The following is a 16,451-nucleotide window of genomic DNA, read 5'->3' on the forward strand; positions in this document are numbered from 1 at the left end:
GAGTGAATATAAATTTCAAACCTTTAAAAACTTGTAGAAACTTTAGCACTTTACTAGGGGTTTTAGAGGCTTCACCAGCTTTGGAGTGAATAAAAATATCGAATCCTGATCATCAATGATTATATTCCTATTCAATTGGTTCTCTCAATTTATTCATAGTTTAGTCGTCGATTTAAAAAATAATATTTATAATGTGTATATATTTTTTGCCACTAGTAGATGAAAGCATAAATGGAAAAAATATTTCTTTAAATATGTCATAAACAATTATTGATGTAGGCCTAAGTCATTTATAATCATGCACATGAAATCGACAGCAACGAATATTTTGAATATTGAATGATTTTCACAATGCGGATGAGGGGAACTCGCTTACTGTTGAACTGTAATTGAATATTAAATTCAAAGTGAGTTATATTCAATGCTCAAGTATGCACTGGAAACACTTATCAGAAAAATTTCCTGAAGGCCTAATGGCTGTAACAAACAAAATAAAAGTGTCTGGTAATTCATCACTCAAGTCTCAAGTGCAGAAGACTTTCTGCACGCATTCAAATTACAATTCTTTTGAAATCGTCAACTACAATAATCATTGCTGTCAACTCTCGAATAGTATTGAGTCTGCAGTGCTTGATAAATGATCTTGTCCGACAGAGTATTTGTTCCAAATAGATATCTACACTTATCCAAAACTCCAGCTGCGCAAATCCAATGCAAGTAGAGGCAAATATTATCCTGATTCATGCGTAGGCCTACAGTTACAAACAACGGCTGCTGGGAAATTTGATGCGATTTCTCGCTCTACGATTACGTATACGAGATTGTCCTTTTTGCTATTCCATTTTTTAGACCGCTATATAGAAAACGAGCGTACCGAATCGTAACCAAGCCTGCGTATTACTACAGGATCGTCCACATCAAACAAATCGACTGAAAATAAACGTTGTACTACTATTTCAATGTTAGCATGTCATTAAAACGCTGGCTTCGAAGCTAGTTCATTTCCAACATATTCATAAAGAAGCCTTATCATGTTTTCGAGGACTGTTGTACTCTCAATTTATTCAAATGATAATTATTGTTTCTATCAATCAACATCAAATTGCCTTGAATCCTCATTTTTACTTACCGGTACCAATATTACATTCGATTCAATGGATGACCGTTGTGCAATTTTTGGCGAGTACAGTTTATATGAAACACTTTTCACTAAAAAATAGGTTCTCTGCGATTCACTGTTTATACGAGAACAACTTACACAGCAGTTCATTCAAACTTGCAAAACAGCTTCGAGAATAATAAATTATTATTCTATAATATTCGTAAGTGGAAATTCATTTGATCTTAATTATCAGTGAAAAATGAGAGGTAGGCCTACTCATCGTGTTGACCAAAGGTCGAGGGATTCTTTAGGATGCGATAAATAGATTCTTTATTTTTTCACTTTGAAACATAACAAGAGATTTGAGTAGAATAAATTTAGATTTCAAGTGAGTAACCTCATTCTAATATTTTTAATCTTGTTGAATATTATTATTGATGTTCAGTTTTTTTATTAGCAATATTTAGAAGGTTGAAATAGAGTAAACATCCTATTAGAATGGAATTCACGTAGATGCTTAAGATTTGAAATTGAACGTTTTTATTAATAATAATACTAGACATCGTGCGGATCTGCATGTCTATAGAAATAGACTACACAAGATTTCATCTTGTTTCCCTGTTTCAGGTGTGAAATTCTATAACCACCTACATGAGAGGGTTCGGTCCTTGCCAAGTAGCTTGACAGCACGATCAAAAAATGGCTCTTGGATACCCCTCTTTATAAAATTAGTGAGTTTTTTGAAATGAGTGGCTGTGAGGGTTACATTGTTGAAAATAGTGGGGAGTGACTTCAGGGATGTAATTTGCTGTTCTATCGGGTGTACTTTACTTGTTTGTTGATGCTATTTGATAGCTAATACTTTATTACTTTGTAACATTCATTAAATTAAACATAATATATTATGATATTATATTGGTAATATAAGTGGACATATTATATTTCTTATTATATTAATTATTAATTTACGTTGGACATAGTGAAAATAGTCATCACAAAAAGACAATTAGACACTGGACTTTTTAAAAGCTGACATTGTATATTGTATTTTATTTATAATGAATGTTGTATGTGACCTGGCTTATGTACTGATGTACTTTGGCTTAAATAAAATCAATTTTTAAATTGGAGTGTGCATACCTATACGATGCCGATAGGTATGCGCACTCCAATTGAAAACAATGCATCAAATCTAATAGTCCAATCCGTCCGATGCGTGCCGTCCGTCCGATGACGATCTGTGTGCGCCTACCTTAAAAGTCTCAAAGGTGAAGCAGGAAGTGTGGAAGGTTTCTCAGTTTTTGCTGGTTTGCTAGAGATGCGACAAGTTGAATTGATTTGTCCAATTTAAATTTCCATTAGACGGAGAAATAATAAGTGGATGAATATTTGTTTTTCTATTTAATTCGAGTATCTGAATAAGTGCAGCGTGATCTATGCTCTAATATCAGTGGCATGCAGACTCTTCCTACTCAACAGGACGCTTGCAGCAGGAATGTTGTGGCTTCTTGTGCTTAATTAGTGGACAAGTGGAACTATTACTCGATTACGTGGCTGAATAGGTTGTGGCATCGAATAAGTACTTTTACTTAATAATAAGATGCTCGTAAAGTCAGAGGTGATGCCAGTACAGGTTATAAATGTGGACGCAAGAATGAAGAAGGAAGCATAATTATTATAGACCGGGAGAAAGCGACTTGTTTTACGGCTGAAGATGCAATCCTCGCACCCCGCGACCGCCATTCAGCAAAGGTCGTCGAAATCTGAATTGTAAAATACTATGAAATAATCGGACTTGTTATTCGTCATAATATCGTCTTCCTCTTCATTTCCTATCCGGCATTTTCTTCATATCCTCGAACGAGTTAGCATGATCCACCTGTAGGCTACTGTATTTCTTAATTGCATTATTTATTTCAATAGCAATTTAGCGGCAAACTTATCCACTACGTCAGGTTGGGTATAATTATATTTTATTGATTTCATCATTGTCAAAATGAAGGTGCAGTATTATTTTTTTGAACTTTTAACATTTTCACACCTATATATTGATGCACTAGAATACAATGGTTCATTCATCGGGATGTAGGCTAATCATTATTTATAAGTTAATATAGTAAACGTATAAATATAATCAACTTATGATAAACGTTATTATGGACTTATATAGGAAGGCCTGATGAATAAATAAATATTATATCTTTTGTTATATAATATTGATCAACTACAACAAACGTCATCTATTGCAGGCAGAACCAGCATCTAGTCGTACGTTTCAGAAGTGATACGATAGTAATATTGTCGTGTTTTCGGACTTGTGTTGGAAAGGTGTCTGCTTGAGAACAGATTTGCTAACAGACAGTTGAAAGCTTCAATGTCACTTTCCGGTGGTATGGAAACAGCCTAGAATCCCTCATCATCGTCATCCCTCCTATTACTTAAGTTTAGGGCTTATGTGAGATCTTCATTATCCTCAGAACTAGAAAATGTGGACTCTTGATCTTGAGCATTCTATTGGTGAGGTGTAGTAGACATTTTCTATGGTATATTGGAGTTATTACAACAGTTGGAATGTTGATCATAGACGATAGGTATTTTTCTAAAAATAATTATTCCCATCAAATATTGTCAATAGGCTGTAAGCAAAGTTCTCCGCCTCAAGGAACGACGTTATCACAGCACATAAATTGATTACCAAATTGAATTGGCTCCATAAATAAGAATTATTCTAGTGAATTTTCACGACCACATCACTGGAATTTGCTACAGAAATGTGATTTGGACAGCATTAATATGGATGGACCTTCTAGATTTCGTAGTATAAGCGTCATGATTTCAAGTGAAGTATAGAATGATTCCTCTTACAGATGGACTACCTTGCTTTCATCCAAGCTTTATGGATGAATGTTTGATTGCACAGTATATTGAGCTTGCTATTTCTATACTAACTTATTACCAATGGGAGTCGATAGGTTAGTAGACTGGAGATAGGCCAGTCATATGTGTACTTGGTAGCCGGCTTCGGCTTCGACTTTGAACCACAAGGAAAGTGTTTCCAGGACCGTGTGAACAGTGGAGAAAGTCTGCACATTGTTTCTTCCTGTTACTGTAAATTGCTTCGTTTTAATTTACACACGGATCCCACACGAAGCTGGCGAACAGCTTAGCAGCGTTTTGTCATTATTTTAAATGAAAATCGGCTCTTCATTTTTTTCCTTTTCTCACTATCTCGATCTCACAATAAACATTCTTTCTCTCTTCAAGTGACTTTTTCTTTCTCTTCCGGAAAAAATATCATTGCTGACTGATATTTTAGTTTTATGAAATAACCTGGTTCACTGTGATTCAGCTTCAAACGATTTATTTAAAAAAATGTTGTTGGACTTATTAGGCAGAATTGAATATTAGTGCAATTTCAACTACATTTATTACATTTTTATTTATATTTTTTTATCCACCGGCTTTCAACTACAGTCCTCACTCCTTACATGAGAGGTTGAGCGTTTTCATTGTTCAAGTAAAAGCTAAAAACTAGGTAGCGTTTTTTATTTCTACTATTACTTGAATACTTTGTGAATTTGAATACTCTATCAATTACTGTGAAAAATAAGTATTACAACTCAATAGCTGGAGCTTAGATTAGACAAGAGAAGGGCGCTTATGACTGAGATAACTCATCTTTCTGTTGGAAGGCTAGCTGCCTGAAATCAGCCCCGCTGGCATTTTTTAGCTTCAAGCAGTAACCGATGCTTCGGAATCCACTCATATAACTTTGAATAAAATTCTCATTGTCATCCTCCATCTTATCACCCTCGTATGAGCTTTTCGCTCATGTTGGTATCATCCTCAGGAAAAAATACCAATGATATCTTAAATATTATTAGTTATCGAATATTAGTTATATCTTATCAAATTGTTTCTATATGTGGATGAACAATAAATTGTTGATTCTTTTCAAATTAAATTGTTGTCTATATTTGAATCTTTTCGAAGTTTCTGCAGTTATTTTTCGCCACAGACTTTGAGTTTTAGTGTCTGGAGACACGCTGCTGTGTTATCGTTATGTTGAGTCAGATATAATATAATTATATCTTCTCTCTGGTTGTGTGTAGAGCAAGTTTGCACTGCTAGGGACAGCCTGGCCTAATTGAAGGAGGTCACTACTTGGCAATATCTGTGCACCGTGTTGCTGCAACAGGTGCACTAACTAATTTTATGAACACGTTCAACACTGTGATCAAGTGATCAAGGACAACCGATCCGCTGTTGAAACCAAAACGTTATGTCACACCAGAGACCAGACATCCTTCTAATAAGTTTCTATATTGAGGCATACAGATGCCAATGTAATGAGCACTGTTTTTATTATTTGGAATAGTAGCTTCTACCGTAGTGTACTGTTTTTGCAGCTCTATTCTATTTTGAAATTACCAATCTTTCCCATGGCTTGACCTTTCCCAGCTACAGAATAATATATCACTTTTCCATATTGTAGTACAGAGTAATACGAGTAATTCTATTCCTGATCGATATTGGATTTTTGTCGATCGCAAATTGCAAGATGAAATCAATATTAAACAAGGTTTAGAGTTTCATTCCTATAATGTAATGAGATTAAATAAAAAGCATCATTCAAAAGAAGGCCTAGGGAGTGTCATATAATATATTTTTAAGATGATTGAAAAAATATTTTATTATACAATCGATGATTTTGAATTATGGTCACTTGAGATCGATATCGCGAGGCCTAAAATCTGCAACTAAAGTAGAAACCGCAAGCTTGAATACTCGGACTTTGGGCATTCAGCTTTGTTCTTTAGTTGAGAAACCCGCTTCCCTTCGAAACTATAACCTGGATCTAGACTGTAATACTGATAGATGATGAGTTTACTTGGAAAACTAATGTAATATCATCTCGAAATGTAAGCCATCTTACAGCTCAAGAGAAGAGAAAATATACAATCTTGTTGGATATCTATTATTTATTTCTATAGGGACTATAGAAATTTTGTTACTTGATAATGGTGAAATAAGGCTTTATAGACATAGTTGTGTTTGTATTTTTTGATAATTTACTAAGAATTTTTCTGTTAACGTTCATTATATTAGGCGTACATAGAATAGTACAATAATATGTAATATTAGGGATTATCTCAGGATTTATCAGTTTCTGGCTATGAAGGTATTTTGCCATATACTACTTATGGTATACTAAAACTATTTCAGCCTTTGATCAATTTCAGTTGCTCTTCAAACACATTTGGACATCAAAAATAATGTCTTAATCGTAATTGGCATTAGCAGGCTTACCATAATTGAAATAATAGTAATTCATACATCGTAACATTCAGTGTTTGTAATAAAAAAATCACATCAGTAACGACTCTTATTCAATCTTTTTTATCTTATCTTAATCAATACCATTCTTCTCTGATCAGTGTTCCGAATCCATTTAACTTTTTTCATATTACTTTTCAGCTAAATTTTCATAGATTATCCATTTTTAACTTATTGTTGAGTTTTGTTCAACTCCCACCAGAGGATATATCAGTTGGTTGGTGTAGCCTGAAGGATTCTTTTTATTTTAAAATTTTATGGTTAGTTGAGTTTTTTCATGCTATTATGATTTTAGTCTCAGATATAATTATGTTTCTGTTCAACTGCACCAGCAAGATATATTATTTGGTTGGTGTAGCCTGAAGGATTCTTTTTATTTTAAATTTTTATGGTTAGTTGAGTTTTTCCATGCTATTATGATTTTAGTTTCAGATATAATTATGTTTCTGTTCAACTTGGACTAGTCTATTAAAAATTTGAAATGTATGAGTTTTTTGGCAAATAAATTTCAATTCCACTCTAAATTTATTATCAAACTCTTGTTTGTCTGGACTCTTCTGCATCAATAATCGAAACCAGGATGCAGAGCAGTAATATGTTACGAATTAATGAGATTTTTTGTTTTTAAGTATTGCCAGGGTTATTTTCTGAGTATGGTAGTGAGATCCCAAGTAGTCAGATGAAAGGGAGAGCTGGGTGGCAGAGAGTGAGAACCGATGGTTGGTTGAATGGAGGGAGGGTCGCACGTTCACTTTCGACAATGACTTTGTGGGCGCTCAGCTGAGCTCAGTCCCCTGCGCGCCATCCAATGCTCCAAGCCGCCACTGTGACTGTAGTGACTAAATTAGCGGGCCACAAGCGTTGACGGATTTTCCAGTGTGTGGAATAGACTAGGACCATAAGAAAATTGAGTGCAGAAGTTCAAGAATAATTAATTAACGGTGTGTGTGTGTGCTTTTTCCACTATGATGACTCGGTTTCATAGTATTTTGTGGACTGTAGTGAGTAGTCTAGCTGTTGTGACATTTGCGATCACCAACGAGGCCGGTCATTTCAGTCCTGACCAATTCGCCGATCTGTCACAGGTGAGAAGATAATTTATTATGCTTATTAAAACTAACAATTTATGAAGTTCAACTAGTTGTACTTAGTTGAACTGTGGCAGGTACACAGTACAAGATATACAAGTACAACTAATTGTACTTGATCAATTACAAAAAGCTTGATCAATTAGTTGAGAAGATTAAACAGTTTATAATCTAGCGTAGAAGATAAATAATTAGTAGAACTTGTTAGAAGCTTATCTTTCCATCTAAGGCAACACATTTTGAAAACTCTCCTCATTCATATATGTAAGTATGTGGATTTTATTGGTTGAGAACTCATGTCGACATCACCTTCAGCAAAAAACGATCCTCGCTGATGGTTCCGTCACATTATTTGACCGAACATTTTAATTCTTACTGCAATGTCTGAACTATAATCTTCTCAACCCTTATGTGCGATAGTTATTTTTTTGTGAAAAATATAATCATTATACATTATTCCCCATAAGAATGCGGTATGAAATCTCATGGGGCTCATTCTCATTACAGTTGAGTTTGTTGCTCCATTTCAAATTGATGTAATGCTGAAGTAATATAGTTACAGTTCAAGTATTCCCCTATAAATTCATTCTGTATAGTTCATTACTATCATTGATTTTAAGTAGGAAATCGTCTCAAAGCTCAATTTCAAATATTGTACATTCCTTCATAACTATTTACTAGTGATTATTTCATTCTTTCTCAAGCTATTAAGCATTTAAGCTTAAAGCTATTAAACGCTATTTAAAGCATTAAAGCTATTAAGCATTTATCATTCCATCCAAAAATATATCCATCATTCCACTGTGATATTATTATAGAATAAGCATTGAACCAAGTTTAAATTGTTGATTTAATGTGCTAGGAGGTTAACTAGGTGCTAGGACAAACATTTGAAAGTACTGATCACTGAAGGACTGAACACATCCATTCCAATGAGAAAATGCTGTTTTATGTTTCTGACCATTGACATGCACAAACTGGATCTTGTCTTAATCATAGCCCACACTACTGAAACATGATCGTGTCAGTGTTATTACACGAAAGAAGAAAGTTAAAAGAACTAGTCTCTCCTCCACTATAACAGGTAGAACTCCTCGAATATGATGGTTTCCTATACTTTTATGAATATTATAATACATTTCTTGATATTATTTAGGCTATTGAACTATAGAGACTCATCTGAAACAAATGGACATCAGTGATAAGGGAGTAAAGGAGAATAAGATCTGTATAGATAGATTAGAGTCCTACGGCGATGCGGCCCTGAAGAGATGAGATGTAAGGTAAAAAACATACCCCTACTAAAGGGTAAAAGACTACTTTCATCGCTGTCAATAATTGATCATGGATAATGATTGGGGAGGTCAACTAAACAACATTTCCATACTATAAGATTCAAATAGCATGATTATATAAATTTTAAACATGTTTTAAGTTGAACTAATTGGCTATGTAGTTTTTATTTTTGGTTCGTGTGCTTCTCAAAAAGCAATAGTTTTTTGAGACTAGGACAGAATATAACACGATTATGGATCTCTGTTCCAGGCTAGATTAATTCACGTATAATGGATAATACATTAAACTACAGAGTGATTTTTTAGTCCTGTTACCAAGTTTCTAATTAATCTATAAAACGGAAAGTCAGTATTTGATTGACCTAGTTTTTATCACAATACAAAAAAACCTGGTGTGGTACACTCACACAACTTTCCTTGCTCATATTTGAAACTACGATCAGACTTCTGTATATGTGTATATATAATATTGTTTTCAAAGTACTTTTTCTTTGTGTGAATAATAATTGTGAAATTCGATGATTTTTAAATTCGTCAAAACAGCTGTTCTACAGATGAAATATCTCGACTATGTGTTCTTTTTATGAACTGCGCTACCTACCTACCTACCTCATGCACGAGAAGGAGGTAACTAAGTCCATTTCCCAAGGATTGGGTGGACCCCCCATTGTTTTCCCAGAAAGGAGACTCATGCCAGTTGATAGAGCTGATAAATAACTATACAGGGTATGAATTTGAAAAAAATCGGTCAAGTTATTTTTGAGAAAATCATGAAAAACTTTGTTTTTTAGTAATTATCCGCCATTTTTCTCGAGAATATTACTCCTGCAATCTTCTCAGGAAAAAAACTCATGTCATTTGATAGGACTTATGAAAAGCCATCCATGGTATGAATTTGAAGAAAATCGTTAGAGCCGTTTTCGAGAAAACGGTGAACAACATGGATTTTTAGTCATTATCCGCCATTTTTCTCAAGAATATTACGGAGCCCCTGAAATTTTCTCAGAAATGAGACTCATGTCAGTTGATAGGGCTTATAAATAGCTATCCATGGTATGAATTTGAAGAAAATCGTTAGAGCCGTTTTCGAGAAAAACGTGAAAAACATGGTTTTTTAGTAATTATCCGCCATTTTTTCCGCCATCTTGAATTGGATTTTATTGAATTTCATATTGTCGGATCCTCATGGTATAAGGTCCTTAAGTTTAAAATTTCAAGTCAATCGGTTAATTAGGAATGGAGTTATCGTGTTCACAGACACACATACACACACACATACACATACACACACACATACACACACACACACACACACACAGACCAACACCCAAAAATATTTTTTTTTGGACTCAGGGGACCTTGAAACGTATAGAAAACATGAAATTAGGGTACCTTAATTTTTTTGGAAAGCAATACTTTCCTTACCTATGGTAATAGGGCAAGGAAAGTAAAAATAAGAAATTATATTTCATTACTTATTCCTTAAAGTTTTACAAACTTTGACTCTTTCCACCATAATAATGTTTTGTGGTAAAAGACATTCTGTTCATAAGACGACTGAAATCCATACAAAATGTTACACCGCTCAAGTATAATCAACTCGCACTGCCGAGTATACGCAGATTGAGTAGGGCTACTAGCTTCGTGTGACAAATCAAATTTCTCCTTTATCAGAAATAAATTATCAAAAAAAGGGTAACATGACAAATAAATCACTCTGTAGTATGAAATAAACGTACACCAATTTCCATTAATCCTGAGAAGTGAATAGACGATCTAAATGGAAAATAACAAAATTCCTTCTCAAAACTGCCTTACCTTACACAAAACCTCTCAGATCACATTGTTTATCGTTTGCGAAGTTCAGATAAGAACTCCCGTTTGTGAGGTGTGAAGGTATGTTAGTAAACAAGATATTCAGTAATGTGGTCAAAAATCCTCAGCGAGAGCCGCTAAGACTAGCTATCCCTTTCTAATGAAAATCTTATTCGTGCAGCCTCTTTACCGGCAGCAAGCAGCCAATAAGCAGTGCGATTTCATCAGTTCTAGGAGCTGCCTTTATGAGTCTCATACTATCAAATTAATTCGATCAATGCAGATTCATTGTTACTCTTAAAACAACATTTGAATAGTAATGCATGCGTATAATATATTTTTAGGACATTTTAAACTTTAGATTGATAATATATGAGGATAGCAAAGATAATCAAAATTAAACATTTCAATTATCTCTCAGGTGTACTGAGAATAATTTTTTCCTCCGCAAGCTCCCAATGATAGCTTGTGAAATTGTAAAAACTTTGGAACTTTGTGATGCATTGAACCCCTTCTTCGCATATCGACATCTAACAATATACCTGATTAGTTGACATTCCTCGTATTTTGTTTGATATTCCGTTCAAGAGCATTTCTTATTCCTCAGTCACGAATCACCTTTATCAATTCTCTTTGCGATGTTTCCAATGGTTGGAAACGGAGAAAGTAAATCGAATGACAATAATGTCCTGAAAATAAATGGATGGCATTGTGGTTTTCTTATTATCATGTTTATGGAGAGTTATAATAGATGCATAATACTCCCATGACGGCATGACGCTCTTTTTAAACTTTGGGAAATATGAGAGAGACCGGGCAAACGAGAAAGAAGAAAGAGGAAGAGAGTGATAAAGAGAGAAAAGGAAACAGAGTATATTGTCGGGCTGCACACTTTCGTCACGGCCAAAGAAATGTCTGGTTGAAATGATCTCATCATAATAATCATAATCATCAATATCATGTTGGTAAAATACTGGTTCAGATCAGATTCAGACGAAACTCAGCAAAAAAATGTTCAGAAGAGATATTCACAACGGATATTCACAAATTAGGAGATAGAGGTAGGAGTTGGAGAGTTTGTGTTGTGTGATAAGGTTTTCAAAGAAACACTTCCAGGCATAACAAGAATCGAACACGGAACTCCGATATCAAAATACAAATTTACTGTGATGACGATGAGACCACACAAGCTTCGAATAATCCACTATTGATTAAAAAAGCTTGTAGTCTTTTCAAACCACAGTCATACGATTACCACAGAATTATTTTTCAATGTAGAGTCTAATGTTGCGAACATTAATCAGGATTTGTGAGGAATATAAATTATATCATATCAATTATAAATATAAATATAACTTATAGCATATAAATTAAGAAGCTTCAAAGAAAAATATTAAGTTTGAAATGGGATTCTTGAATATTGTGTGTAGAGTCAGGAGCTGAAGTCTGCAATAATAGAATTAGCATGAATCTCTCTGGGAAAAGGACTTGGCCCCTAGATGTTCTTATTCTATATTGTAACAAGGATAGCTACAAAAATAATTTGTTTCAAAGTGACGCAATTAAATCAACGACGCATACTATGATTAGGACACAACTTAAAAGACTAAACGATATCAGGGGAATATACTCACTTTTACGAAATTCCTAAATTGAAATATTCTGTTCTCTGTTGTAAAGGTAGACGTGAAGTTTTCGAATGTTATTTCTATTCAGCCGTTATTATAACTGAGGTGTACCTGGTTCAGCAGGCGAAGAGTTCCTTGGGTCCCAAGGCTTACAGTTGCAATAAATTATAATGAACGTGACAATTATTATGCACTCAATTTTCTATATCTTCCTTTCGTGGGTCTCCATCTCACAGATAATCCGGCTCATGTCTAATATTCACCTACTTCTCATATTCATTAAAATGTATTCATAAAATTATTTCAACTTTATGTAAACACATCCACATCTCTATACAGTAAATCAATCGCAGTATATAATTTGAAAAAGTCCCATGAAAGCAATTCTCCAAACGACTGAGGGTCGTATTCATAGGCTATTCTAAAGAACGAATTCGAGCCAAGCTAAGCAATCATTATCCTCAAGTTGATCAAATTAACTCACGCACAAGTCTAAGAGCTTATGTGGGTATCACCCTCAGTATTAAAAATTATTAAATTGGTTAATGTTTCTGGGTAAACATCCGAACTCGGCTTGCTTTCATTTCCCAGTCATGGAAGAATCAGTTATGAATACGGCCCTTATAGTATAGCTCAGTTAAGGTGTAATCGGAATTGAATTTCAACATAATTCAAGTTTTCACCATTACCAACCACTTTTATCAGTGCATTGAATATCAATTAACCTGAATATCCATTATCTTAACTTTATCATCTCTAAGAAATTGACGGAACTCATCATTTCCCATAAAAATCAAATCTATTCGATGTGTTATTATGTGTGTATGAGTGTACGAGTATTTGATGTGTTTATGACTGGATTGGAGTATTGGTATTTTTGGTCACTGATAACATGAAACATCAAAGTTTAATAATTCTTTCGAAATCCTTTCTAAGTGTTATAGTTGTTAGACTATTGCCTTATTTGTATACCGGTACATATAATGATCATATCAGCAGTTGGGACGTAGAAAGTGAATACGAAGTAAGGAAGATGTAGTTTCGAGTTTCTATTGGAGCAAAGCCATTAATTCAAAATACAATTTGACCAATAAGGACAAGGCTGAAACAAAAGGCTAAAGAATTTCATACATATGAATGCCTCCAAGTCCCTTCACACATTAGCTCTTCCCTTTCACCATTCTATCGAACATCAAGAATGCATTAAAATCATCCTTTCTTTTTCCAAACAGTCTGCAGATGCTATGAAAGTAAAAGTCCCCTAAGATATTTTATAAAGAATATTCGTGCCCAGTGAGCGCTCTACGTGTTTGCTTCCTTCTCCCACAATTACTTGTTTATCGCTCGCTTATTATTCTAAATTTGTCACAAAGACTCATCTAATGGGGAAAAGGGGGATTGCCATATCCTTGGGATCATCTGAAAGTTCGTTATTTCAAGACGAACAACTATCACTATACTGTACTCTCAATCTTTCATATTACTTATGCAGCTTAGAGGTAATAGATAGTTCAATTTTCATTTACACAACCCATTAACTATCACAATCGAAGGACGCCCCCTACGTTCTGAATCATTTCTTGTTCACGAGGATCATTTTGAAATTATGCTTTGAAATGAATCATATTATTTTCAACGAGAAAAACACATGAAAGATTATTCTCAATATTATTACATTCACTTCTATTCTGAATCTCCAAGCCATCCGGTTCTGACGAAAGTCGAAATCAATTATAATAATAAAGCATCCACATATCAGTAAATCAATTTGTTGAGTGTGTTTTATTACTGGAATGCATCAACAAGAAGACCATATTCATTAATTAATAAAATTAGGAGTATAATTGATATATTATGGTTCTAAAACCACTATTAGATCACAGTTTGATTGAGGTATTATTCCAAAGAGTACAAGAGTTTTATGTAAAATAATAGACTAATAATAAACTAGTGACACCCTGCGTTGAAGAACTTGCTCAAGAACTGTTGTGTTGTAATCTTTGAAACCAGCAACTTTCAATTATACAGAGTTGGTGAAAATCATGGAAACGGCAAAATATTTCTTTTACAAGAATAATTTTGACAGTAGGTTTCAATGGGAATCCTATTTGAAATGAAAAAATACTCTGTCGCTTCAACATCTTTGTCCCTCGTATGGATCCAAATTCTTTTATTTAAATGAGAAGGTTGATATGGCGGAAGGTGTGGCTCGTTCATCAATTGGGCTAGTCAGTCGGGTCGAGCGAGGGGTTTGTTACCACTGTCTGAAACAAATGGCTTTGGGTGGCCCTGAAGAGGGCCAAGTTTGTTGCTGGTGGCCCTGAAAAGGGACCAAGATTGTTGCTGGTGGCCCTAAAAGGGACCAAGGCAGGCTAGATGTTTAGTAGTCGTCGACTGGCGCGATACCACGCCGCGCGAGGGTCCCGGGCAGGTCCGTCTGGTGCGAGAGCAGGCCGGCAGGGGCTCAAGTCAATGGTTCGCAGTCTCCACTCTGGTTTACCCGGGCTACGGAGAGGGCTGACCGGGTGATCTACTAGCCAGAGGTCGTGCCGAATCTCCGCCGGGAGGACCTCCTCGACCACTTCCTCGTTTAGAAGGGGCCTTCGGTCAAACCCCGGGCAGGCAGGGTCGTAGGCTTCCGCTGCACACACTCCGATGTCGGTTCGGCACCCAACCCGCGCATCCAGAACCGCGCGCCAGTTGTTAGGCTGGGGCGCTAAGTCTTGGGGCGCAGCTGGCGCGGCGGTGTACAGCCTCAGCCTCTCCTCCACCTGGCGAAGCCGACGTAGGGCCCTCCTCTTCTGGGTTCGGCGGCCGGCTCGGTTCCTCCTAGGCATCGGCTGGGTAGTAGACAAGGAAGACACCTCAGGTTGCGGTTAGTCTCGCCGTGGTTCCCTCATTGGCCTGCTCGCTGCTCTGCTCCTGGTCTCGGTAGTGGTCTCGGCTGGTAGTGGTCTCTGGTAGTGGTCTCGGCTGGTGGTCTCTTCTGGCTCTTCAGTGGAAGGCTGCTAGTGAGCAAGTGCTATCGAGGGTAGCTACTGGTGGAACATGTTAGGGTGAGTCATTGCACCCTAACTCGGCAGTGTCTTGAGCTATGGAGCTCTATGACTGCTCAAAGTAATAACAGTGCTGAAGTGGGGGTTCCTGATATATAAGACCTTCAGTAGAGCTTGGCAATTTTATCTTTATTTATTTTTATTTATTTATTTTTCTATTATTCTCTAATTTTCCTTTTTCTAATATTAATCAATATCTGATATACTAATCTAGTTCGATTTCCATTTGATTTTCAAAGCTATAATATGTATAAAATATGTATATATATATATATGATTTTTTTTTCTGCCAAGTCTACTTTTTTGGGAGAAGTGGTAATGGAGAAGGGTTCTCTCCTAGGGAATGGAATACTGTGAACAGTGGCTGACTGACAATCAGCTGCTGGCACCTTTACAGCCCAACTGCTAACCGTCAATCAGGCCACCATTGTTGAAATGGGAGTGGCTTGTGGGTTTGAGGTGGTCGTGGTATTTCGTACATCTGCCTTATTGATGTACGCCACGAGATAGAAGCTGTATCATGAAGCTTTCGAGATGTGAGCTGAATGAAGTTGAGTAATTGAGGGGTACTGGCATATTCATAGAGTAACCTATTATTCACTGTGTAGTGAAAGTTGCAGATGGTTCTGATGAGTCTGTTTTGAAGGCCAAATAGACGTTTTCTATTGGTCTTCGATAGATATGGGAACCAGACTGGGGCGGCATAGGTCAGGTATGCCCTGATGATGGCTGTGAATATGAGCAGCCGAAATTTCAGGGGGAGTGAAGGGGTGACAAGTAGGGGGAATAGTTGTACAAACAGCACACGACAGTGTTGAATTTTCACTTTAATGTGTTGTTTGAAAGTGAGTGTTCTATCCAGAGTTACACCTAGGTACTTGACGGTATGGGACCATGGCAGGGCGTGGCCATGGATTTTGAGAGTGGGAGGAAGTTTGAGTTTTCGGGAAAAGGCGACAGCCACACATTTAGTTGGATTAATCTCTACCTTCCAGGATGAACACCAGGATGTAAGCAGGTTTAATTGCTCTTGAACATTCCTGGCCGCCCTATTCAGATTCATGCTGCTCGAGTGGAATGTGGTGTCATCAGCAAATAGACTTGTTTGAACTGAAGGTAGAGATGGCATG

At 36.0% G+C, this 16,451-nt stretch overlaps 1 protein-coding gene across 1 annotated transcript in view; it reads left to right on the forward strand.

The window, feature by feature from the left end:
• The first annotated feature begins 7,116 nt into the window (after nucleotides 1-7,116).
• The window catches only part of LOC111045975, a 65,513-nt gene continuing 56,178 nt past the window's right edge, over nucleotides 7,117-16,451 (forward strand). Inside the window, exon 1 of the mRNA XM_039423540.1 lies at nucleotides 7,117-7,524. Within this exon, the coding sequence (XP_039279474.1) occupies nucleotides 7,405-7,524 (120 nt within the window). The 5' untranslated portion in view covers nucleotides 7,117-7,404. The remainder of the gene's footprint in view (nucleotides 7,525-16,451) is intronic.

This window comes from Nilaparvata lugens, chromosome 3, assembly GCF_014356525.2.
Source record: "Nilaparvata lugens isolate BPH chromosome 3, ASM1435652v1, whole genome shotgun sequence".
Taxonomy (NCBI): Eukaryota; Metazoa; Arthropoda; class Insecta; order Hemiptera; family Delphacidae; genus Nilaparvata; species Nilaparvata lugens.